Source organism: Triturus cristatus, chromosome 1_1 (genome assembly GCF_964204655.1).
Source record: "Triturus cristatus chromosome 1_1, aTriCri1.1, whole genome shotgun sequence".
NCBI classification, from domain to species: Eukaryota; Metazoa; Chordata; class Amphibia; order Caudata; family Salamandridae; genus Triturus; species Triturus cristatus.
In genome coordinates, this window is record NC_140579.1 from 52329464 (window position 1) to 52357309 (window position 27846).

Sequence of the window (27846 nt, forward strand, 5' to 3'; positions counted from 1 at the left end):
AACCTCCACTACTAAGACCAGTGTGACTCCAGATCATTAGATGAAAGTAGAAACAGCATAGTTAAAGAAATGTTTTCGAACTCTTTGCTACCAGAACATCAAACCATTGTTTGAATTCAGAAAGAAGATTTATTGAATACTAATTTCACAAAAGTAGAGATTTACATTTTCTGTTCAAGACAGAGATGAAACCCTCCAAAAATAACCTTATTACAGTGAATAGCCCCACTTCCCAGCCAAGAATGTACTACAAATAGGACATTTATGATGCTTACAATTGGTGCAGGTTATTAGATGTTGGTAACAGGTGATTCGCTTATTCTTCATCCGAACAACCTTTCGCTGCTCAATAGTACGTAAGAGAGATCTAAGGTATCTCCTTGTTCATCATGTGTATCGTCTCGTTTACTTGGATACGTGACGTGCTGGTGAAGTGTCCATCAGTGCAATCAAGGATCCAGAACATTCTTTGGTCATTTTTGCAGAGTTGAATATGGCCATTTTAAAGCAGGATTGTGAGCATGCGGATTGGATTATGAAAGGAGAAGGTGTCCCTCCTCCGTGGTTGTGCATCTTGTTGAAGGATTCCTTGTAGAGTAGCATTTCATAGGTAGAGACTCAGGTGCTGGCTACAGTTTGTGCTCACTTTGTTTCTCCTCTTGCGAAACCACTTTGCCATCAACTACGTTCTGGATGATGGTCTTTACAACCCGGCTTCTAACGCTATCTGGGGCTAAAACGAAGAAGAAACATGGAGGTGAAATATGGAACACAGGAAGGATGCCTCTGAAGAACAAATGATGAGGAGGGAAGCAAAGAGGGCCATGAGCATGTCAAATGGAGTGTGGAATTCTGCATCAAGCCATGAATCAGGATTGCCATTTTCCCCTCACATATCCATTTATTTGTGTATCTACATTGAACATAGATAGGCAAGTAGGCTTCTGAATCGGCCAGAGAAGCATTTCATTTGAAACCAGGAAGTGCTCCAAATGAAACTGGTCAAAGCAATCCTACATTCTCCTCAAGTAGGCTTTGTTCCCAGGGCACTTGTTCCCTGTGAATATGTTAATGTTTATGCACAATAATCATCGAAACATGATGTGCCTCCTGTTGAGATCCCTTTGGATGCTTGTACTTCCCGGGGCTATCCCAGTGGGTGCTTGTGTCTCATGTAAATATTCTATTCGTAAGTGTGGGATGATCTTGTTGGTTCATGTACCACATAGAAATATTATTGTTATTATTTTGTTAGCCCTTTATTTGAAAATACTGTTATTGGTACATGTCATGTCAAGATGTTAACATTGGTGAATGTCCATCGGAAGGCTTTTTTTAACATTCAGGCATGTGCTTTATTAGCACATTCTATATGGTGCATATGGGTCACATGAAGCATCTTCTTTTGCACGGTTCCCATTGGTGTATCCTAGGTTGGTGCATCGCCTCATGTGATCATTTTGTTCAGTACCTGGGCTACATGGAAATGTTCTCCTTTTTCCAGCCGTTCGCTTGAATGTGCTAATAACAGTGCATACTCTTAATGCAAACATGCTAACCCTGGTGCATAAGAGTTTTCTAATACAGTGCTTCAAGTGAACATTATAATTGGTATATGTTCCTGATGGTGTTAACTGGTGCATATGCCTTATGAGGAAATTCTCATTGGATGACATGGCCCTTGAGATCATTCTATGTGTGTGCATATGTGTATCGTGACAATGACATCTTTTAGTATGTGTATCATGTGAAGATCCGTGTAGGGGGTGAACCTCGTGGGAACGTTCCAGCTGGTGCAGGTGCCACCTGGGATCATTTTATTTTTATTGCCAATCTTTCATGTCAATATGCTGTTATTGGCGCAGGTGAACATGTGAATGTTGGTGCACGTGCCCCATGAGAATACACCTGGGAATGGACTCAATTTGAAGATTCTAAATGGTGCACGTGCATCAGACAAACATTATAGTTGGAGCATGTGCATTCGGATCGATATGGTGCATGCACATTTATGTGAATAATATGGTAATATTTGTAGACACTTGTGAATATTTTAATGGGAATGCATGTGTCCTCTATGCAAACATTCTTTTGTCATGTGACCATCCTAACATCTCTGACAAATATGCCTAGACGGAGACGACCATCGTGTACCCTGACCATCAGGCCCTCTCCAGTGTCCACTGGCTTTCTTTCAGGATTCATAGGTAGTTTTTATTTGTGATGGTCAGCTCCACATCCATCCTATGATTAAGAAACTCTCCATGGTAAAACAGAATGAGTGTGTGCTTGAGGAGGTGGCACCTTATTGTATGGTAAATGAGTGAGAGAGTGAGGGACTCCTAGGGCATCAGATCTTTTAGGGCCAGAGCTTCGGACCATTGTGTGTGTTTCACTGCACACATTTGGAATATGGAAGTGAATTAATTAATTTATGAAGAAAAACAAGATACATTGTAGACAGAGAGATCCCTGTCAGACAGTGTTGGATTTCAAGAAAGAGTGACCAGGCTTAGAGAGACATGACCAAATCTTAATGTGGGAGGTGTCACTCCACTCCCTGCATGTAACACCAGGCTGAGAGGGCTAGGTGATGTGTAGGATTTCCAAGATGAGAAGTTACATAGACCAGCATCAATAGCACAGGAGGGTTTCATGTTTTGAGGGAGCCTGGGAAAAGCTGTACTCTCGCTGCATGCGAGTTGAGGTGTATTTGCAGGTTCATAGTCTTGTCCAAAATAAAGCCCAGGCACTGGTCAGATTCGTCAATGGAGGGGTGGCAGTTCAGCACGGAGCTGAAGTTCGGCAAGGCTTGTATTGGGATGGCGGAGTTAGCAGAAGAGCTGAGGAGGGACTCAGATCTGTGCAATAGTGGTAGTTGGGAAGTGTGAGGCCAGCTTGCAATGCTGCTCACACTCCTGGATAGCCAGAAGACATGGGTGCGATAACCATTAATTTAACCTCGGCATCTTCTGATGGACTGGGCTGCCCTGAGGATGGGGATGTTCTTGTTCAGGGAGGTGTCTCTCAGATGTTAAGTTTCTTTACTAAATTCAGTAAAATGTGGTCCTAACTCCCTGTTTATCAGGCATCTTTCTATGTTATAGCTTCTCCCGCTGGTTCAAATAGGGCACCTATAAAAAGATAATGTTTAGGGATGTGCAAAATGTGTGTTGTTTCCTTTTATGAAGTTATGCAAAGTTCCTTAAAAATGTACGAGAAATGAGGTGAAATCCAAAAGCAGCATTCAGCACTTTCGTTGTCTGTGATGGGCATCCTTGGGCGCTTTTGGACACACATTACGCTACAAAACAGGGAAAAAATCACAAGTGCCATGAACAATAGTCGATCGCATTCTGGTGGTTTGTATTCTTTATGTGCTCCCATGCTAATCTGTGTCACATGGTGTAAGGGCCTCGTTTCGGGGATTTTGCGTAACAAGTGAAATAGCGCAAGATTATGCCAGCATTACGGAAATTTCACCCAGGCTTATTAATGTTCACATTAGGCAGGGCTGCCTGATGGACATTCAAGCCCGGTCACTTGAGGGCCACCAAGATCGAGCAACTCGAAGCTTCTCATTTCAACCCCGCCCGCAGGCTCTCATCACATCCTCTCGGCTCCCCCTCCGTCAGCATTAATGGTGTGTCCCTGGAGACAGTATGAATGAGCCTGTGACAGAGGACATGGGTGTGTGAGTGAAAGTGTGCTGATAGCAGTAGAGGAGATGTGATGCTTTGATGGGGCAGCTGTTTGCTTCCTAGGAGCCTTTGGTGCTTTGTAGCACTCCAGTGCTACAACAAGTGTTATTATGAAGCAAGAAACAGGCCATTGTGAAGGCATGGACATGAAGCAAAGACAAAAGAGAGACACTCACCTTTTCTTGGCTGAGAGCTGTGACCACTGAAAGCAAACAAAAAGAGACACACATGAGTGAGTGTATTCTACTGGTTCAATTTTCAAGCACCTAGAAGCTGCAAAGTGGGAATGATCCTGGCTCTGACGTATTCATACCTGTCTTCGCCCTCCAGCAGGCGCCGGTAGGTCTCGATCTCCCTCTCCAGCCTGGTCTTGATGTCCAAGAGTTCCTCATACTCTGCCATCTGCTGCTCCATATCGCCCCTGAGATCTGCCAGCTGCTCCTCCACCATGCTGATTTTGACTTGAAGTTGTGCAAGCTGGGCGCAGTAGTTTCCTTCTGTTTCTGCTAAGTTGCTTTCTAGGGAATTTTTCTGCCAGAGAGCAAGACAAGGGAGGGGGCTTTGAAACATTGTGATAAAGCATAAGGAAGGTTGTACGTATAGGAACACTGGGCAGTGCACTTATTAGCACTTGCTTTGGCTATGGTGTAAACATTTCCGTCTATCTGTTTTCACATGTTCTCATTGTTTGGAGAAAAGGTAGAAAAATAAGAAAATGAAATAGAGAGATGAAGGAGAAAAGTGAAAGTAGAGAGAGGAAGAACTGAGAGGGGGAGTTGATTGAGGGAGAGAGGAAAGAATGGAGAGGGAGGCTAAAGGAAGTGGAGAAATTGGGTGTAAAACTGATAGAGAAAGTAATGAAGTTGAGAGAAGGCGAAATAAATGAGCATAGGAGGAGAGTGTAGAAATGAAGGGGATAACGGAGGATGGGGAGGCAGTAGAGTACAGTAGAATGAGTAGAGAGAGAAGGGATATCACTTTGGTATAGTGCAGGAATTTCAGGTTTTGAATATTGTGCTAAACAAATATGGCTGCCAGAATAAACGTACCCGGACTATATGTAAATGACACATTGAGAAAAAAAGGGGCTGGAGACAGAAGAAGTGCAATGAGGTAATGAGAATAGCATAGCAAGAAAGGTGAAGTAGAGAGAGAAGGGTGGTAAAGATAAAGATAAGACAGGCCAGCTGGTGAAGTAGGGCGAGATGTATGGTAAAGAGACAAAGGTGAGCTAGTCCGAATGAAAGATACAAAGAGGTGGAGCAAAGAAGGTGTCACGATCGCACTCGGTAGACGCTGAGTGCCGGGCACTACGGAACCCGGGAAGTAAACAAAGGAACATTCCCGAGAGCGAACTACAAGGCCCAGACATCCCGGCCATCCCTGAGTCTCGTAATAAACCACGAGACAAGAAAGCATAAAGGACGGACACACCCTCCGGAAGACGCCGATTATTCCTGGATGTTACCCGTCAGAGAAGGTACGTGCAGACGTGCGTTCCCGAAACGGCTTCTTCGTTTACCAGAGAACAGACCCGCAGTATCGGCTTCCCGAAGCCTCCTTCGTGGGAAACTCGCGTGAAGCGCCTCAGGACTGTTCCTGTGGCTCTGTCACGCACCTCAGCTTCCCGTTCCTCCGAGAGAAGAGAGTGGCGGTTCTCTCTCCTCGTCTCCCGCTTGGAAACTACCAGGCGCCTTACACCGCGAAGCGTTCCTCGGCTACCGGCTCCTCCGCGAGTCGAGTAGTAGCGCAACCCGACTACCATCGCCCGAAGGATTTCCGGGTTAACCAGCGAGGGGTTTACTCCTCGATTCCGGTCTCCCACTGGGAGCCGCGAACACCACCTCCGCCCACAGGATTTCCGGGCAGCTACACTTCTAGGATATAGCGCTCCTCGGCTCACCGGATTTCCGAGCCTAGCAGTGGCAGCGCTATCGAGATATCCTAATCTAACCTCAAGACGTCTTCCGGGTGGAAGCGTCCCGACGCCTTGAGTCCACAAATCCTGCCAACAGCCTACGATTCACTCCTCGAGAGACAGACAGTGCTCTCCGGAGTCTTCACATGGGGATTGCACCCAGCTGGGCGGAACATACCAAACTCCGTTGAGGAGAAACCTAGCCCGGTGCATTGTCTTTCCTGTACTCCACTTTGCTCCTTTCCTAAGAAGAAGGGGAGTCCCTTGGTATTTCCCACAACTAGAAGGGAGGAGAAGTCAGGTAAGCGAGCTAAACTCATAGGGGATCAGAGAGGGGGATTGGCAGAGCAGGCCCGAGCTTACAGAGTGTTTTGTTTCCTTACAGATCTCCGTCCCTGCCGTTCCTGTCCTACTTTCCCTCGCTCACCTGCCTCCTCCGTCCGAGAGTATAACACATCCGCCGGACTAGGGGCAGATGGGAGGTGGACCCCATTTAGCATCAGCGTCATCCTGAGGAGAGGAAACCCGAGGGAACACGACAGAATAATCGGCCCACGATTTATTCTCCTCCCGATCACGCTGATCCGGCCATGGCCACTTTAGAGGACGTGTTAGCCGCGTTAGCCCAGATGCAAGTAGAGTTGGCCGCTTCTCGGTCAGAAACGGCCGCCTTACATGCACGTATCGATCGTATGCAGAAGAATCCCTTCGATGCAGGCCCCCCTTTTTCCACACAGACCCCTCAGGTAGTGGTAGAAATGCCGGCACACGTCCCCTTAGCCCCTCCTGAAAGGTTTCATGGGGACACACACAAAGTCCAAGTCTTCATGACGCAAATCATGCTTCACTTCCACTGCAAACCAAAACTGTTTCTTACCAACCAGGCCCGGGTGGCCTTCTTGATCTCATATTTGGCAGGAGACGCAGCTCAATGGGCAGTCCCCATAGTCCGCAAGGACGAAGCTCTGCTGTATGATTGGGACGCCTTCCGCAGCGCATTTGAAGGAACCTTTGACCGACGGGCGGACACCTTTTCGGCGGACCGCGAGTTGCTAGCTCTCCGGCAAAAGCCGAATGACTTCCTAGGCTATATGAACAGCTTTCGTCTGTTGGTGGCAGAAACCGACTGGCCAGAAACCAAGCAATCTGCCATCTTTTACCAAGGGCTCACAGACGAATTGAAAGACGTCATCGCCCAGATTGATCCTCAACCCCTGACCTGCTCCGCCATGATAGAGCTGGCCTCTCGGTTGGAACATCGTCTCCGAGAAAGAAAGGGAGATCCCAAACAGAGAGACAAGACGTTTTCCTCATATGACAATAACCGAGCTCCCGAACACGCGGGTCCCAGATCCGACCCTATGGAAATAGGGACTGTCCGGGCTTCGTTGACTGTGAGCGAACGTGACCATCGCCGCAAACAAGGTCTCTGTTTGTACTGCGGTAAAAAAGGCCACTTCCTGCGAGAGTGCCCGGTTAGACCAAAGACGAACAGACAACGTTCCGGACAAGCAGCACTCTCCACCGACGACGGGGCTACGGGAAACGACAAAGCTTGAAGGACCAGGGAGGGAAGCCGTCAAGCCCACACTTCATCCCTTGTATGGAATCCGACAAGGTGCAAGATCCTGACCACTTCTTTATCTCTCTGAAGGCGGTAATCAACCAACGCACACGAACCATACGAGCCATGGTTGACTCCGGGGCTACGGGATGTTTTCTGGATAAGGTAGAAGCAGACAAACTCGGAATTCAGCTAACCCTCAAAGAGCCACCTGCACGCGTCTTTGCAGTCGATGGGAAAGAACTGGAGTCTGGGCCCATACGATATGTTACTCCGTTTCTCTGGATAACCATAGGGAATGACCACGGCGAGTGGCTACAGTTTAACATCATTCAAGCCCCCCGATGCAATCTCATACTTGGGTTACCCTGGTTACGTAAACATGAACCAACGATTGAGTGGTCTACGAATACCATCTCGTTCCATTCCTCTTTCTGTCTCCATCGATGCGTCGGAGATGCGCATTATCAAGACACAGGTTCTACCCTAGCTCAACATATCGCCACGGCCGCAGAGAAGGACGTCACGCTCCCCACTTGGTACCTATCGTATCAAGACGTGTTCAACGTTCAAAAAGCAGAGGAACTACCCCCTCATCGGGAGTACGACTGCCGCATCGATTTGGTTCCCGGTGCGGTAATCCCGTGTGGCAGAATCTATGCCCTCACCGGGCCCGAGACCACCCACCTACGAGAGTATCTGGACACCTACTTAAAGCTGGGTTTCATACGTCCCTCACGGTCCCCTGCCGCTTCGCCACTCTTCTTTATTCCGAAGGCCAATGGCGAGCTCCGCTGTTGCATTGACTACCGCGCCCTCAATGCGTTAACGATCAAAAACAGATACCCATTACCACTGATTCCGGTGCTGTTGGAACAGGTTCGGGAGGCGCGAATTTACACCAAGTTGGACCTCCGAGGGGCATACCATTTGGTGAGAATGAGAGAAGGTGACGAGTGGAAAACCGCCTTTAAAACGCGGTTTGGGCTCTTCGAATATTTAGTGATGCCCTTTGGGCTTTGCAACGCCCCGGCAGCCTTCCAGTTCTTCCTCAACGAGGTGCTACGGGACTTTCTGGATAGGTTTGTCGTGGTCTACATAGACGACATCCTGATATTTTCCAACACGCAGGATGAGCATGTACTCCATGTGGGACGAGTGTTGCAAGTGTTGCGGAACCACCGGCTGTATTGCAAGCTCACGAAGTGTGAGTTCCACGTCGACACCGTGGAATTCCTCGGTGTACATTTGACCCCCACCGGACAGGTAATGTCCGTCCGAAAAGTGCAAGCGGTAAAACAATGGCCCCAACCAAGGTCCGTCAAGGACATCCAGAGCTTCCTAGGCTTTTCGAACTTTTACCGCCGGTTCATTCACCACTTTTCGCAACTGGTTTCACCCCTCACCAAACTGACGAGGAAGAACGTGCCATTTCACTGGTCGTCAGAAGCCCAGAGTTCCTTCAAACAACTCAAGGAGGCCTTCCCATCCTACGACACGCTAAACCCGACCTCCCTTTCTTAGTGGAAACAGATGCCTCCGATATAGCAGTAGGAGCGGTTCTTTCTCAACGGCATCCGGAGACAGGCTACCTCCACCCAGTAGCTTACATGTCCCGGAAACTGAACACCGCCGAACAGAACTACTCTGTTTCAGAAAAGGAACTCCTCGCTATCAGGGACACTTTCCTAGAATGGTGACACTGGCTGATGGGGGCACAACATCAAGTCACGGTCTTCACAGATCACAGAAACCTCAATTTTCTGAGGTCCGCTCGACACCTCTCTCCCCGACAACGTAGATGGATGATTTTTTTTGTCGAATACAACTTTATTGTTACATACCTCCCTGGCTCTCAAAACATCAAGGCAGATGCCTTGTCAAGACAAGACATGAACCCACTCCCGGTGGTGGAACCTAAACAGGCGATCCTCTCACCTGGACAAGTGATCGGACGAACCGAATCGGAATCCTTCCTGCTCGAAGTAAAGCGAGGGGTCGCCTCGTTTTCTTGGATCACCTGGTTGAAAGGGCACAAAGACTGGCGCCTCCGAAACGGCATCCCCATGCGGGGCTCACAAGTACTGGTCCCCTCTCTCAAATTACGGAAGCTCGTCTTCCAGTGGTGCCATGAACTACCCAGTGCCGGGCATATGGGAGGAACGAAAACCCTTGAGAAAGTGCTAAGAAACTTCTGGTGGCCTTCGGTCAGGCCCGACATATTGCTATGGGTCAGTCATTGTACCGTATGCTCCCAAATGAAATCCGACCATCGCAAGCAACAAGGCCTCTTGCGTCCGCTACCAACCCCCCGAAAGCCCTGGGAGAGGATCTCGGTGGATTTCATTGTTGGACTACCGAAAGACCAGAACTGTACGGCCATAGTCGTGGTGGTCGACTACCTTACCAAAATGGGACACTTTCTGGCATGTAAACAGATCCCTACTGCCGGAGCCCTTGCAAAACTGCTGCTGGTCAACATCGTCCGACTACATGGACTTCCGCTTGGTATAGTGTCAAACAGGGGGTCGCAATTTACTGCGAGGTTTTGAAAGGTATGGTGTGCCAAACTAGGAATACAGTCATCCTTGTCCACCAGCTTCCATCCACAGACCGATGGGCAGACCGAAAGACTAAACCAGACCCTGAAGCAGTATCTCCGGTGTTATGTGGACCACGCATCCAACGCATGGGTGGACTGGTTATGGATAGCAGAAGTGGCATATAACGATTCCATACATTCTTCCACACAACAAACCCCGTACTTTCTCTCCTCTGGGTTCCATCCCAGGTTCACACCTTTCCAACTCCCTCACACTAATCTCAACATTCCAGAGGTCCAAGACAGGCTAACCACACTTCGTCTAACCCTCACAAAGGCACGCAAAAGTCTTCAAGAGGCGAAAGCTAGATACAAACACCAGGCAGACAAACGTCGCAGACCCAATCCGGTGTACCATAAGGGGGATAGAGTATGGCTGTCCACAAAACACATAAGATTTAGACGTCCCAGCATTTTCAACCCGAAATACATAGGCCCTTATCCGGTCCTCCGGCACGTAAACCCCGTGGCTGTACAATTGAAGCTTCCTGCTCATTTACGTATCCACCCTGTATTCCATGTCTCTTTGCTCAAAACCTCGCTCGGCCCCGTCCGGAGACTACCTGCTCCCATATGGGTACACCACGAACGTGAATACGTGGTGCAACGGGTGCTGGACTCCAAAAGGGTGCGGGGTAAACTCTGGTATCTCCTGGCATGGAAAGGGTATGGGCCCGAGGAGAACTCTTGGGAACCAGCGTCGTCGATCCACGCAGACCGGCTGGTGACGGCCTTCCATCGCAGGTGTCCAGACAAACCTGGTCCCCCGCTCAGCGCCCCGTGAGGGGTGAGAGGGGATGTGCTGTCACGATCGCACTCGGTAGACGCTGAGTGCCGGGCACTACGGAACCCGGGAAGTAAACAAAGGAACATTCCCGAGAGCGAACTACAAGGCCCAGACATCCCGGCCATCCCTGAGTCTCGTAATAGACCACGAGACAAGAAAGCATAAAGGACGGACACACCCTCCGGAAGACGCCGATTATTCCTGGATGTTACCCGTCAGAGAAGGTACGTGCAGACGTGCGTTCCCGAAACGGCTTCTTCGTTTACCAGAGAACAGACCCGCAGTATCGGCTTCCCGAAGCCTCCTTCGTGGGAAACTCGCGTGAAGCGCCTCAGGACTGTTCCTGTGGCTCTGTCACGCACCTCAGCTTCCCGTTCCTCCGAGAGAAGAGAGTGGCGGTTCTCTCTCCTCGTCTCCCGCTTGGAAACTACCAGGCGCCCTACACCGCGAAGCGTTCCTCGGCTCCCGGCTCCTCCGCGAGTCGAGTAGTAGCGCAACCCGACTACCATCGCCCGAAGGATTTCCGGGTTAACCAGCGAGGGGTTTACTCCTCGATTCCGGTCTCCCACTGGGAGCCGCGAACACCACCTCCGCCCACAGGATTTCCGGGCAGCTACACTTCTAGGATATAGCGCTCCTCGGCTCACCGGATTTCCGAGCCTAGCAGTGGCAGCGCTATCGAGATATCCTAATCTAACCTCAAGACGTCTTCCGGGTGGAAGCGTCCCGACGCCTTGAGTCCACAAATCCTGCCAACAGCCTACGATTCACTCCTCGAGAGACAGACAGTGCTCTCCGGAGTCTTCACGTGGGGATTGCACCCAGCTGGGCGGAACATACCGAACTCCGTTGAGGAGAAACCTAGCCCGGTGCATTGTCTTTCCTGTACTCCACCTTGCTCCTTTCCTAAGAAGAAGGGGAGTCCCTTGGTATTTCCCACAACTAGGAGGGAGGAGAAGTCAGGTAAGCGAGCTACACTCATAGGGGATCAGAGAGGGGGATTGGCAGAGCAGGCCCGAGCTTACAGAGTGTTTTTTTTCCTTACAGATCTCCGTCCCTGCCGTTCCTGTCCTACCTTCCCTCGCTCACCTGCCTCCTCCGTCCGAGTGTATAACACATCCGCCGGACTAGGGGCAGATGGGAGGTGGACCCTATTTAGCATCAGCGTCATCCTGAGGAGAGGAAACCCGAGGGAACACGACAGAAGGGGAGGATATAGAGAGAGAAAGAGGCAGAGAGATAATACGGGTTTAGAGATAGAAAAATCTAGATATGGGGATAAGGACATTTACCACAATGTTCAAGGGTGGAGTTCACAGAGAGATGAGGTAGAGAGAGAGGGAAGGTAGAAAGAGATATGAGGTAGATAGAGATATTCGAGGGGTTAGGTAAGAATAGAGATGTGCGGTAAAGAGAGAGTCATAGGGTAGTAAGAGGCGTGGAAAGAAGGGAGATGTAAAAAGAGGTCAGGTAAAGAGATTAGTGAGTCAGAGAGAAAGGTGGATAGAGGGCTGATGGGCAAAGACAGCTGAGCTATAGGTAAAAGGTGAAGTAGAGAGACGAAGGTGAAGCAGAGAAACAGCGGTGAGGTATAGAGATAGTATGAGGCTTAGCAAATGTTTTGAGGTACAGAGATGGATAAGTTGAGTAGATGAAAGAAAGCGAGGTAAAGAGGATGAGTTGAAACAGAAAAGGTACAGAGAAACATCGCAAGGGAGAGAAGGTAAAGGCATTCAAAGAGGAGCATGGCAGTTAGAGCGGTGATATACAGGGAACAGAGCTAGAAAAAGAGCAGAGATAAGGTAGTGAATGAAATGTGAGATATCCTGAGAGGTGAGGGAAAGATGAGGATTAGAAAGATGAGAGTTACATAGCGAAACAACATAGAGATGTGTGATGAAAAGAGTGTTGAGTTAGGGAAAGCAGTGAGAGAAAGGCAGAGAGAAGTAGATTGGAAGAAAGACATAGGGGCATATTATCAAGAAACAGCATTAAAATTATCGCCGCTTTAGTGGCAAAAAACTGCCGCTAAAGCGGCGATAATGGGCTTGATAATATGCCCTTGAGAATTCCCATAGAAGCCCATGTTCTGATGTCAACATGGGCTTCTATTGGAATTCTCTGCGGCATATTATCCAGCCCATTATCGCCGCTTTAGCGGCAGTTTTCTGCCGCTAAAGCGGCGATAATTTTAACGCCGTGCTTGATAATATGCCCCATAGATAGGTGAGGGGAAGAGAGATATGAGCTTTGAGAGAGGTGAGGTAGGTGGAAGAGAAGAGACAGGGGTGAGATTGAAACAGAGCAGACAGCTGCAGAAAGAGGGGTGAGGCATAGAGAACGTTGAGGTAGAGAGAGGTTAGAGAGGTAGAGGTACAGAGGTAGGCACAGGGTGGTAAAGAAAGAGGTGAGGTTGTGAGACATTGTAAGGTGGGACAGAGAGAGGTATATTTGGGAGTGATAGGTGAGGTACACACGGGTGAGCTAGAGCTTAGGTAGCAAAAGAGCGAGTTGTTACATGGAAATGGAGAGGTAGGTAGAGAGAAAGGGAAAGAGAGACAGTGAGGTAGAAGATGTGAGGTGAAATACAGAGGGAGGAATGGGATAGAAGGAGAGGTGAGTCAGAAAAATAGAGGTATAGTGTGGTGAAGGTGACATAGAGGTAGTATGAGAGAGAGGCAGATAGAGAAATGAGGACAAGAAAACGGTGCGTATTTAGTGATTGGTGAAATAGAGACACATATGGTATGGGCAGAGTTGAAGCAGAGAAAAGTGATACTAGGAAGAGGTGGAGAGGTAGAAAAAGAGGCAAAGTAGACAGAAGGAGGTGAGGTAAAGAATAAGTCTGATGGGAGTCTGAAGAGAAGCAGAGAGATAAACAGTTAAGTCCAGGTAGAACCAAGGATAAGTAGAGGGAGACAGTCAGAGAAGAAAGAGAATATGAAGTAGAAATGAGACAGAGGTGAGAAAGAGAGAGAGATGTAACTGTAATACAAGGGCTTAGAAGGGGAAGGACATAAAAACTATGCAATTTGCCTGTGCCTAAAACTGTTGCTGGTTTTGGTCAGCGACAGCTCTGCGCAACTTACCTCTTCTTTAGTTTATAACTAAGGAGAGAAGCTTAGTCTGAAAAATATACTACAGCCCAAATGTCACATGTTTGAAGAGTGATATTTTGTAACTCTAAGAAATCAGTTTGTTATTTGAGAGGGGTGAAAGTCCCACTCAGGCAACAACCACAATTCTGGCCAGGGTGAACAACAAAAGTCACCAAAATGAACCTGTGCTTAACCCTCTGGTAGTGTGGCTCAAAAGCAGTCAGGCCTAACTTAGAGTCAATGTGTAAAGTGTTTGAGCAGCAGGAGGTTCCTGCCATTGATTACACTCGGATCACCATATCAGAGGACCTGGTCTTATTCCGTGCATTGTCACGTTTTCACGAACCAGTGCCACAATTTCCGTTGGATTGTCAACAATTGGACTCTACCTTTGGTTCCTTTCACTGCAGTGTCCTTCACGCAAAGACCCTTATTCCTGATTTCACCGCCGGACCGCACCCCTTACGCGTGTAGCGCGTTTTACACCTCCGAGGCTTTGAACCCGCTGTGCATACGGACTCCTTACTACGGCAATTTCATTTGCAATCAGGCTTGTACACATTAATGTCCTGATGATGATCCTAGTATCCTCTTAACAGGATCGAAACGTCGTCGACCTTAGTTAAACAGCATGCACATCAATCCATTGCGTAAAAAAGTGCATTTGTTGTTTTGAAAAAGCTTAAAACATTGGATAATGCAAATAAGCTTCTTTGTCTTGCCTGAAATGTCCTTGTGTGTTTTGTATTGCCATTGTTCTTAGTGGATACAGGACTGTGTCCCACAAGTATTATGTTGTTTTATATGTGCAATGTTTTATTGAGGAATTAAACGGGTTGTCCGGCTGGACATCCTGAATATAGTACCGATTCTGGACTATATTGATTTTCATCTTTATTTAAATCATTTGAGGGCCACTGTTTCTTGTAATTAATTATTGATTACACAATGAGCACACATAAACCATGCTAAAGAGCACAATAATGATCATAACAAAAAATGTTTCTGTTGCTATTGATCTGTGTCCCTATTGATTGGCATCACAACAACCAACATGAGACTTCACAACAATAGTGTGTTGGCTGCAGAGATCTGTATGTGGCCTGGAGGACACATGCCAAACATCTAGCAAGGTGACTTACTCTTTCTTTCATCTAGTGTTGACAAAAGAGCTATCACTCTCTTGGGCAATAACATTTCTGAATAAATAACTCATACTATGTAAGTTTGGCTCTTATAGTTGAAATATGTGGAGGTTGGTCACAACTGAAGAAAGGATTTATAGTCTAGTGTTGTGTCTTTATATTGAAAAAGAATAGCTGTTACCACCTACCATCGCCAGAGCGGACTGCAGCTCAATCTCCAAGGACTGCAGGGAGCGCTTCAGCTCGGAGATCTCGCTCTTGCTTGACTGCATCTGTTCAGCCCCGGTAGAAATCTCCTGCTTGAGGTGTTTGCTCTAAGAGAGAACATAGGCAGGAGTGACCACTTGACATTTAGTGTAGGCCCATCCCCAACCCAAGGGATCAGAGTGGAATGATCTGTGAGGTCTCTGTATGGCTATTGGACACTGGGCAGAGGGTGACATGTTGGACAGAGCCTACCATGGGACTGATATTGGCATTACAGAGGGGATTAACGTTTGGAGAAATGTCTAGGTTTGCCGATCAACCATCCATCTTATTACATTGCCCGGATGACTTTCACCGTGATGATTCCCTCTCCTACTCACCGCCTCCAGGAACTTTGCTTCTGCATCCTGGCGGTTCTTTTCGGCCATCGCCTCGTATTGACCTCGCATGTCATTGAGGGTCTTCATCAGGTCAGTGCCTGGGGCGGCATTCATCTCAACGCTGAGCTGTCCTTGGGCCCCCTGGAATCCTTTCATTTCCTATAGGAGAGGAGCGCATTTTGAGGGCATTAAAAAGCGTTTATCCAAAGGATAGAAAACAAGTGCTGGAAATGGACCAGTCTATAAGAATTTGGACCTGAACTAGAGCCTGGATGATGATATAAATACACTGATTCTGGTGGATGTGGTAACTGTGCTATCAGTGGAATCACATTTGGCAGAATTGCTACCAACATTTTGTAGTTTGCCAGTGGTAAGTCCACCTGCGGTAATTTACTGCTTGCACTAGTAAATGGTGAATTTTACATTACTACAACTGTCTAAACCAGTTTCTTCGTCATCTTTGATTTTTAATTTACAGTTATTTTCCTGTACAAAGGACTGTACATATCTCTAAATTTAAATATGAAGGCTTCATACGGAATCCATGCTTTTCAGAAAAGCTTGATATTACAAAATTAGTTGTGTATCCACTGGCTCATCAAACAGAAGATAATCAAAATTCTCACAAATTCACCAAGACTATACAAAAGGACAGACACACACCCAGGAAACCTTTAGCTGAGTTGGAAAAGTTTCTCAGGGCTTATAATAGAATCTTCTCTATGACAAAAGTTCTTACCTTAATGCCCACGTCCAAATACCCAGAATTAAAGTTTTAACTCTGTCTCTGCATGACTACCACATAGTACCAGTGCAGATGTACAACTTCCTAAAATGTGTAAAGCTTTCCAGAAGTACACCTTGAAAGCAGAGATATTAATATGTTTACTGGTATACATTAGGAAGACATTTTAAATTCCCATTATATATGTTATACATGTAAAACGCCATTGCTTTAGTGCCATGATGAAATTCATTTTTTCAAGAAAAAAATTCCCTATGGGAAAACACCTGTTCCCGATGGATAAACCCCTTGCTCTCCACCCGCACCAGTTTTAAGGGGTGTTTACTCCTGCCCTTGGCAGGACTAGGAGCTCATTTAGAGTTTGGTGAGTAGACCGCTATCCGCCAGGGTGGCCAAGCTCATAATTACCTTTCCCACCTTGTTGGACTATCACCCTTCATGTTAAGAGATCTCCGCTAGCTTGCAAAGTTCTCTGTGCCCTCTGAAGGCTCAGATAGTTTGCTAACTGGCCTCCGTGTTTAATGGGGCTGCTTAGCGTAGGTTTTTTTTTTTAGCCCAAAGCAGGAGTTTCTTTTCGCAAAGCAAAATACTACTACCCCTGACAATCTGACTCCCAAGTAGTGGGAGTCATTTTTCTTTTGTTCTGTGTAGGACCACCAGGTTTTCCATTGTGATCCCAAGCAGAAAAAAACTGTTCTTTGGTCAGTCTGCTCTAAATAGTGCAGCTGCTGTGATGTGCTTGCACTTACAGCTTGAGTGCACCGAGCAGTTAAAGTGAAGTTTCTGCTGGGAGAGCCAGTGGAGTTACCGCCAACAAAAACATGGCGGTGTGCCTGGCTCTAAATAGTGCAGTGAACTATCAGTTTGTGAGAGAGGGTACTCCATCACATTTCTGCCCCCATTTTAAATGATGCCCTAATTCTCCAATCATTTTAAGGTGAGGAGGAGTCGGGGATTTCTTACAAACTTTCAAGTTTCAATGTGAGCCCCAACTTTCAATGCGAACTTCAGCGTGGCGCTCCCACTTGCCTTTTCTTGATTGGGATTTTCTCATACACATCATTACTCCATTCTAGGGTAATATTACACCCTAAAATTACTATGCTTTCTATTGAATTTCCTGACATTGCTATCACTCTATATAATCAAAGCACCACTATAATTTGAGTTCTTCGTAATTTGCAAATCTGAAGTTGATAGAAAGGGCCTCGCAGATGCCATGCCATCCTATTAAATGCAAGAGTTCACCACTAACCTTGGTTATGAATGCCTCTATAGTTTGCCATTTCCTTTGTCTAGCTTTAGAATCAAAACTTACCTGTTCGTGGTTCTTCTTTAGGGAAGCCAGCTCCTCTTGCAGGCTCTCGACTTGTCCCTCAAGGTCCGACTTGGACGAGGTCAACTCGTCCAGCACCTTCCGCAGTCCAGTGGTATCGGCCGTCACGCTCTGGTGCATATGTAACTCATTCTCATACCTGTGCAAACATGCCGAGATTGATGCGGCTGTCAACGATGGTCGGTGAAGTGTTTGTGAACATTTGCCGTATGGTGCAATGTCAAGTAGCTACAAAGAGGCACCATACTGCAACAAAGGACCTTTGTTCTCTGGGCACTCATCCTCCCCAGATGCAAATTGCCAACTTTGCCTTAGCCTTGTGTCAGACCTGTGGTCAATGTACCCACCTCCTGTTTTAACAGCGTAATAGGAGTGTTTTATTACATTCAGCATCAGAAACAGTATTTAGACATATTTGTAAAACATGTCTGAGCCTGGAGGTAGCAGAGAGCTGCACATACAACATTACTTAACATCACAGCACTAAGATACCTCACAAAAAGTGCAAGAGGATACCCCTATAGCCATAAACAAAATTTTGAAAAACTGCAGAAATTAATAAATGTTTATTTTTTCACCCGCCTGGTGACCTTTTCATACATGTTATATAAATCTGTGTGAAAACAGCTAGTCACAGCTTCATATTATGGCTGGAAATTGCCACTTGTGTATAGTTGCTTGAAATAACTGGTAATCTTGCCCACATTGATGTTATTCATTTTATTGGCTAGAGAGTGATGGTAGGCTGAGTCATCCTTGACTGAGTTCCAGCCTGTGAATTTTAGGTCACACATTGGTGTGTGCAGTTGGAACCTTAACCCACCAGTGTGTGTCAGTCAGTTGTAAGCTATCCACAGATGCCTAGTGGCAGAACAGAACCTAAATTTGTTGTTGAGGTAAATAGGGGTAGCTTGAGAGATTTGGAAGAAACTCTTTTAACCACTGGTAAGCATTACAGTCAAGAATAGCTGAGGCAGAAGAAGAACTAGGTAGACTCAGCAATTTTAGCAGCCATGTTTTGAATACGCTTGAGCTTCTTCAAGACATTTTTGGAAGCTCCTAAAAAGGAAGATTTGCAGTAGGCAAGACAGCTGCATGAACCACGATGTGGCTAGCCAGAGGGGGGAGCCAAGGAACTATTTTGGAGATTTATTACTTTTCCCCATGCAATTTCAGATGGAATTTTTAGACAGCGCTTCAGCCAAAATGCTGAACAGAATTATACCAAATTTGGGGAGAGGGCGGAGCGGTGGTAGATTATTTCTGAGAAAGCAAGATTTTTTTGATTTTGTATTAATCCATTCATCAGTTTAAATCAAGCCATCAGATTGGCAAAGGGGGCTTTCTTAAAGTGTGTGCTCTGATTGGCTGACCGCAACATGAACAAAAACATTGCGGCAGCCATTACAGGACTTGTCCTGAAAATATTTTACAAAAACGATTTAGGGGGGCAGGTTAGGGATACCATGACCCCTTAGTGGTTTTATGGAGTTGAGGAAAGATTTTTTCGAAAAATGTTTTGGGGGGGTTTTGTGATCTGCATAACTACTGCGGGATCAGCCAAAAAAACAATTTTTTAGCATTGCACAGGTTGTACTGACTTACAGTGTAAATTGAATAACAGATTAGTGGATGATGTCACCAAGTGATGCCATCAATTATGTCAATGAACATGTTATGAGTGATGTAATTGAATAACATTAATACAAAGTGGGTCAAAGCAATATATAAATATGTATGACACACTCAGTTTCTGGACAGCGACAACATGAAGGGGAGGTCCAGAGCACATCAGTTTGAACCGTTGCATCATAATGCAAACCCTCCCCTGGAACTCCAAAGTAAAGATGCAGTTCAAGGGGATGTTGTCTGGCACTAGATGACGTAGCATCAATTTAATAATAGCTAATCCCGAAGAAGGTGGCAATAAAATAGAATGATACCACCACAACGCGCGTCAGCGACCCCTGTCTGTCTGGTCCACAGAGCGTGATTCATTTTTGTCGCAGTAATGCAGAATATAACCCACTCCTAGCAGGTTAGAATGGGCATATTGACCTGTTCTGATTTTTAATGAATGCTAGAGGTATGCAATAAAATAGAATGATACCAGTACAACGCGCGTCAGCGACCCCTGTCTGTGTGGTCCACAGTGCGTGATTTGTTTGTGTCGCAGTGAGGCAGAAGAATATAAACTGCTCCCGGCAGGTTATTAAGGGCATATTGACCTGTTCTGATTTTTAATGAATGCTGGAGGTATGCAATAAAATAGAATGATACCACCACAACGCGCGTCATCGACCCGTCTGTTGGTCCACGGAGCATGATTCATTTGTGTCGCAGTGATGCAGAATATAAACTGCTCCCGGCAGATTATTAAGGGCATATTGACCTGTTCTGATTTTTAATGAATGCTGGAGGTATGCAATAAAATAGAATGATACCACCACAACGCACGTCAGCGCCCTCTGTCTGTGTGGTCCACAGAGCATGATTCATTTGTGTCGCAGTAATGCAGAATATAACCCGCTCCTAGCAGGTTAGAATGGGCATATTGACCTGTTCTGATTTTTAATGCTGGAGGTATGCAATAAAATAGAATGATACCAGTACAACGCACGTCATCGACCCCTGTCTGTGTGGTCCACAGTGCGTGATTTATTTGTGTTGCAGTGATGCAGAATATAAACTGCTCCCGGCAGGTTATTAAGGGCATATTGACCTGTTCTGATTTTTAATGAATGCTGGAGGTATGCAATAAAATAGAATGATAACACCATAACGCGCGTCTGCGACCCCTGTCTGTGTGGTCCACGGAGCATGATTCATTTGTGTCGCAGTGATGCAGAATATAAACCGCTCCCAACAGGTTAGAATGGGCATATTGACCTGTTCTGATTTTTAATGAATGCTGGAGGTATGCAATAAAATAGAGTGATACCACCACAACGCGCTTCAGCGCCACCTGTCTGTGTGGTCCACAGTGCGTGATTCATTTGTGTCGCAGTGATGCAGAATATAAACCGCTCCCAACAGGTTAGAATGGGCATATTGACCTGTTCTGATTTTTAATGAATGCTGGAGGTATGCAATAAAATAGAGTGATACCACCACAACGCGCTTCAGCGCCATCTGTCTGTGTGGTCCACGGAGCATGATTCATTTGTGTCGCAGTAATGCAGAATATAAACTGATTTTTAATGAATGCTGGAGGTATGCATGGCCTTATGACTGAGGTGTGAGTGAAATAAGGTTATGGGGTTAATGGTAATATCTCAGTTGAATAATGTCAAATACATTTTTTACGTTTTTACTTGTTATGAATTTTGTAAAGAGATTTTTATATTGCTTTTTCGAATGAAAAATAAAAAGTGTTATTTTTGATAAAAGTTTGAGTCATTTGTCATAGTTGGCAGGTGGTTTTGTTGCTTAGAAGTGATAAAGGTTGAGCAGGAGTCCTTGAGACATATTTATTATCTAATTACCCTTCTCCTGAACCTAAAATCGTTTTTCTGGGATTACCCTTTGTGGATTTTGTAGCATCAGGCTATGCCTCTCTTTCCTGCTCCAATTCTAAGATGGCAGCTGTGGCATCAGCACTTTTACCTAAGCACTGGTTTGGCATGCCTACGTCGTGGACATGTTTGGATGGCCTATGCAGCATCGATGGTGGTAGGATCTATGCTAAGAAGTCCATGATTATCGTTGGGCGGGGCGCGCAAACACCTTGTCAGCATCAGCAACGCAAGAAGGGCTGTTAGTCAGCCACACTTCTTCTGGTATTAACAGATGCCTATTTGAGATGTTGTGTTGACAGGGCATCCAAATATAATCTTATAAACATTAACATGCGCAAGCAAGATGTATATGATTGCAATGCATGCCTATCTATGGGTTATGTATGTGTTTAGGTGGGCACCGGGATAGAGTACAATTGGCCCATTTTTTTTATTTTTTTTTGTCCTCATACACCGTGGATGGCATTCTTGATGGGAAACAGGACACCCCCTCTCTCAACCGGCCAACCTATTCCAATCCATACTTCAAGGCCCGTACTGAGAGTGGGGAGTGAAGAGAAGCCCACAAGCTGATACTGTTTTCCCAGTCCTCTCCAGTTCACACTACTGATGGAATCCAGTGTTACTATGGAGACTAAGAACCAACAGTGCCCGGGCAAAATCATAGGACCACCATTACCTATTTCGCCATGTGACTAACGCCACCCAAATCTTATTGTAGCTTGTACTGTCACAGGTCATATCTGATTCACTGGTGAAGATTATATGTTTCAAACATTCTGTAAAAGTTGGGGGATTTACATCTTTCCATGCCCTGCATATCTCACGCCTTGCCAGAATAATGACATAGAAGATGAATTTAGAAACTAAATCATTAAGATTGTAGTCTGTCGTAAGACCAAAAAAGACAGTCCCCGGGGTGATCTCCACTTGTTGATGTAGCACATCCTCCAAAAATTCATGTATCTCCATCCAATAATTGGAGATCTTCGGGCAGTCCATAAACATATGGAGGTCGTCCGCAGCCGGATGCTTACTCCTGGGGCAGTAATATTCTACACCTGTGACCTTCGCTAGTTTTCTAGGTGTTAAATATACCCTATGTGTGGTATATAGATGGTTTCTTTTCAGTGCTGCGGGTTTAACAACTGCCTGTAACATAGTAAAGGAGTCTCTCCAAATACTCTTGAATTCATTGGGGTTGAACGTAATGGCATTGGCCCAAAGTTTTGGGAGTTCAGATTCAGTCACTCCTCCGGTTTCTAGAAGGGCCCAGTACCAAAAGGAGACCTCCCGTTTCCACCCCCCCCTCCTTGAGACAGAATCAAACTTAGAATTGAGTTCACATTCCCAGGATTTCGTTGCCCACCATCCTGACAACTGATAATACTTAAATCTAGTGAGTGTCCCCCCTGTCAACCCCGAGAGGGATTCCCAGCTCAAGAGCTGTGAGTCTTTCTGCAAATCGCCCCAGCAAAATATGCCTGCCGTTTTTAAGGGCCGGGACAGTTGATCATTAAGGCAGTCAGGGGTACCGGGGGGATCCCAAATTGGGGCCTAGGGGTGCATAGTAGGGGATTTTAAGACTTTTCCTGATGTATAGCCAATTCTTCAAGGCAGCACCCAGAATCTTAAGCCTAACCTTTTTATAAAACTTCGGATCCCCGAATTTGAAAAGAAAAAACTCTTGGCCCTGGGGGATGTCATGCAACAAAGCCTGAAACAATAAACCCAATGAAGAAACATCCCTCTTATTGGCCATTATTCTAAAGTTTTTAAAATGAAATGAGTGACAGTAAGTGAATAGATCTGGTAGAGCTAGACCGCCCATTTATAGACTTCTCCGAAGCTTTTTCCAGGAGATTCTAGGAGACTTAGCATTCCATATAAAAGAGCCAATTTTCCCTTGCAATTTCGCAATATCTGGTGTCATAAAAGATTGCGGGATTGTATTGAATAGGAAAGTTATTTTTGGTAAAATAATCATTTTTATCAAATTAACCCTTCCAAAAATATTTAGAGGGAGACCTGACCATCGCTGCAGCAGACCACAGACCTCCTTGGAGACGCTAGTCAGATTGATTTTCGATAGATCGCCAATTTTCTGGGTCAGATGGATCCCCAGATATCTCATACAGAGATTAACCCCTTGTGTCCCCACATCTTGATTCCATTCCATAATCTCGGTCTTATCTTTATTTATTTTGTATCCCGAAATTTCTCCAAATGATTCGGCCTGATCTACTAATCTAGAGATGGCTTCAGCTGGATTAGATGTAAACATCATTCTTGTATAAGTTTGGAACATGGAGGAGGCTCAAGACTTGGTAAGTAACAGGGCTTTCTTGAGTCCTCTTTGTTTTCTGGTCATGCCCAATATTTTGACTGCCTCGGACCCTACAGCAAGTGCAGTGCATAACAAATCAGGTATAGCAGCTTCCATCCCTGGCTAGCCCTAATGCTCCTCAGTTACTATTTGCACTACTTGAGCACTTTGTACAATCCAATCCTGATTAAGATGGAGTTAGTTCCTGTTGCGGGAAAACGGTGGCTAAACATTTATAGGCAGAAGAAGCAAAAATAATTTCTGTCATTCGACATCCAATCAATCTCCTTTTAAATTAGTGACCTGACCTTTGTTTCTTGGGCTATGTGATTATTGAGAGTTAGAGGTATCGCGCTCTTTGCGACCACAGCACGCATTACGTAGATCTTCTGACTCACTTAAGTTTGAAGTCCTCAGCGGCCAGTCTAGCATTGTCAATCTGCAGGACAATCCTGGCGTTATCAGTAGATGCAGCAATGATCTGGAGGGCGGCAAAATACCGAGAGAGAGGGTTAGGGTACACCTGCTGATGTGGACAGTCACGATATGACAAATATACAGTGACTTATTAAAATCTGCAAATTACGAAACACAACAACAATGCTACTGCTTTCAGGAGCTCGCAGATGATTGCCCACCCGGCCCTCTTCATGCTTCAACATCTACTTACCTGCCATACTCCACAAGATCATTTAAGGGTGAGGATATAATATCTAGAGCTATCCATGGACGAGTCATTTATGAATAAGCATCTGCATGGAACTCACTCGCATAGTCAGAGGTTATATTAACCCACCTAGACATGCACCTGAAACCCATGCTATACTGTATGGCACCAGATCACAAGCACACTGAGGCTCCAATTTATTAATAAAAACCTCTTGTAATTAGGAACATTACTCCATGTGATTCAATTGAAACAAGCCAAAACTACAACTCCCACGATGCATTCATTTGAAAGAAGAAGAAAACAAACAACGTCCCAGTCACATGGGGTCATCCTCTAATTCTAAATAACACCTAGACGAATGGCCAAAAAAAACTAGAGCAAAAGGCTACACTAGTGAATAGTATCTAGTGAAAAGTACTTAGTTTCCAGCCATGCCAAATGTCCTGATTTTTTAAGACATTTCGCTTACATTGCGAACACATTTTCCACTTGTAACTATGGAATTCTCCCAAGTTACTGTGTATGTTTTCGAGAGTAACCTTTGAAGTTAACATTGCATAAATTCTTCACTCATTCATCGCCCAATGATAATCTCTAAGTGTAGATGTTGAAGCTTTGCACTTCACTCAAGAATGAAATAGGCGCGGGCCGAATGGAGCGCGCCGCCATTATGGCGGTGGCACCCGTCCCCGGCATCCGCAAAGGGGGGGGAAGGGGAGGCCGCGTCATCCAGTGACGCGCGTGGTTTTCTTTCTCCTCCCCCCCCTCCCCCGCGTCAGGCGAATAGAGGAGGGTGTTAGGGACGCCGAAAGCACTTCAGTGCTTCCGGCGCAGAAACGTTTGGTGGGCGTCCAGGCTGACTGGTCTCAGCCGGTCGGCCTGGGCCCCCACTTTAAAAGGGGCGGTGGGGAGCAGAACGGTCTCTTGCTCCTACCTGGGGGTGACTCTGGACTCTAAACTCACATGGAGAAACCACATAGAGAAGACCTGCCAGAAAGCAGCAACAAAACTGTCTGCACTATACCCACTCCTGAAGACCAAGTCGATGCCCTTGCAGAGCAAGGTGCGAGTAATCACCGCAATAATTCGGCCAACCATGACGTACGCTGCACCAGTTTGGAGTGGCTGCCGCCCGCAGCTTCTGAATGACCTGCAGAGACTACAGAGCAGGGCCTTACGGATTGCAGCAGGTGCTCCACTTTTCACAAGAACAGCAGACCTCCACAGAGACCTAGGCGTTGAGATGTGGGACGACCATCTCCGCAAACTCAACATGACATTCTACAAAGGACTGGATCAAAAAGATAACCCACTGATCAGGAAACTTGCAGACATTTCTACGAACCCATTTGACCGCTACCCGAGGCCCATCGAAGCGCTAAACTTGTGAAATTGAAACAACAACACAGCATCCAAAAAACCCATCACTGCCTGAGGGCAAATCGCCCCGGCAGGTACCCAAAACTCATCACTGTCAGAAGGCAACCGCCGCGGCAGCCATCAAAAGCTCATCACCGCCAGAAGACATTTGGCAGACTAATACAAGACTCTGCGATAAAACTCTGCGATAAAACTTGCTGACACTTCCGCAAACCATATTGACCGCAACCTGCGGCCTTTCACAGCGCTGACCTTGTGATCCAACCTCAACTGTGACAAAGCGTCACATCAATAAGACAACCGAAACAGCGACTAAAAAACTCAAAAATTAATGTGGAGTAATGAGGCTATCGCCTCGGTATCCAAAAACTCACCGCTGTCAGATGGAATCTGACAGGCGAAAACAAGACACACTGACACAGAACGGTCTCTTGTTCTTGCTCCCCACCTTCTAGGTTCCCACGGGCCGGCTGCGGGCCCGCAACGCTATCTTTTCATAGCAAGCAAAAGCATCGCTGTGCTGCTGGGAAAGTGCTCCTTGCTGATAGAAATAAACTGTAATGTACGTTTAGACCTTTTGTTAATGGGAATGTATGAATGTGGATTGTTTTCCGTGGTATTTGTCATTTTTTCTACATTTCAATAGATTTCTTTCTTTCTTATTTTGATGAAAAAGTGGGGACAAGAATGAAACAGGGCGTTACCCGACTTTTGTATCCGAAGAGGGAGGAAGAGTGAAGATGAAGAAATAGGGGACAAGAGTGCCCTTCCACACAAGCAACACAAACCGAGAATAGGCACTTTAGGGGATGAAGTCGGTTTGTTTGTTTTTTCCCTGTACGAGGGAAAAAGGATCCATCTGATCCGGGAACAAAAGGTCTTTTGCATTTTATATTTTACCTGAAGGTGCTGGCAAGGATGAATTTGAAATTTTGGGAGTGCAACTCATTTAGAAGGAAGTGAACTCAATGTGGCAGAGAATGGCATGGGAATAGATATGTTTTTTTTAATCTAAAATGCATTCCAACACCTTTAAATATGTATCTCGTACACCAAATGCAACACACACATTCTCTCAGGGCATGATTTGTGTTCAGTGATAATAGATGGTTTCCTTACCTGTTTTTGGAGCTCTGCAATTATCGAATAATATTTACTATAGTCTTGAGCTCCTGAGGTACCTCCTTTATGGTGCTTCTCATACCAGTCCTTGATTTTATTTTCAAGCTCCAAGTTGGCACTTTCCAGCTCTTTGACTTTGTCCAGATAGGTAGCCAGGCGATTGTTTAGGTTCTGCATAGTCTGCTTCTCACCACCAGAGAGAAGGCCCTCGCTGCCACTGATGCTCCCCCCAGCCCCGCCACCAAATGCCTCACCAATTTGGCTGCCACCAAAGCCACCTCCTCCTGCACTACCACCATATCCGCTGCCACCAGTACCACCTGCACCACCACCTAAGCCTCCACCAACATGGCCGCCACCGTAACTACTACCACCACCAAAGCTACTTCCTGCTGCACCACCACCATACCCACTGCCAAAGCCTCCACTAACCTGGCTGCCACCAAAACTACCACCACCACCAAAGCCACCTCCTCCTACACTACCAGCATATCCACCACCAACAAAGCCGCCAGCACCACCTGCACCACCACCTGCTCCACTGCTGCCTTGTAAGCCACCAAAGCTGGCTCCACCACCACTTACTGAAACCCGGGTAGAGCCACTACTGCGTTGCAAAGACATGATGACGTGGAAGAATTGTTTTCCAGCAATGTGAAAACGAGGAAGGCGACTGACTGTGCTGGCAATGCAGTTGGGTTTCTCAGCCTTTATATACAATTTTAACTGGGTGTTCCACTTCTAAAAGTAAATTGTCAACTTGCAGCATTGGGCTCTCCCTCCCTAAGTTGTAGTGTAATTAGTTAATGGTCTAGCCTTATTTGGCTTACTTATTTCTCATCAGTCTGCAGAAAGCTTGAGAATGGCTTCCTGTCGTCCCTCGGGAGGTAAAGCGGGTGGAGCAACCCTAAGCATTAATTTTAATTACTGTAATCTTATAATCATATTTGATGAAAGTATGGCCCCTGTGTTTGAAAACAAATCCCTGCTTTAATGTGCCTTTTACAGTTTGCAAAATGAACAATATGCTTTTAACAAACCTTCAGCAAATATATCAATGAACAGACTACAAACAGTTGGGCATTCCCCACAATTGTTATGCAAAAGATTTGCAAACCTTGCAGACTTTTCAAAAAATGGGATACACAATTTGTATTTTGTCTAATCATACCTGAAAATAGTGCTTTATTTAGGCGAGCTGTTGGAGGTGGGGCCACTCATTTTTGAGGGCTTACTTTTCCTCTTCAGATATTTACCGAGTGCAAGGGAGGGAAACACAAGCAAAGTGGAAAGACAGAAGAAGAGAAAGATGGAGAAAACTGTCCCAAAGGGGGAAAGCAGGAA

The 27846-nt window shown here is 46.0% G+C and overlaps 1 protein-coding gene across 1 annotated transcript; it reads right to left on the bottom strand.

Annotated features, from left to right (window-relative positions):
• Positions 1-106: 106 nt before the first annotated feature.
• LOC146869353 (keratin, type I cytoskeletal 12-like) lies at positions 107-27199 on the bottom strand. Its single transcript, XM_085651285.1, has 8 exons — positions 26500-27199; positions 23729-23811; positions 17469-17625; positions 15403-15561; positions 15004-15129; positions 4015-4232; positions 3878-3903; positions 107-733 (listed from the first exon to the last, which is right to left on the bottom strand). Exons 1-8 carry the CDS (start codon positions 27124-27126, stop codon positions 630-632), a joined length of 1500 nt encoding a protein of 499 aa, XP_085507411.1. The 5' UTR covers positions 27127-27199; the 3' UTR covers positions 107-629.
• Between the last annotated feature and the right edge of the window lie 647 nt (positions 27200-27846).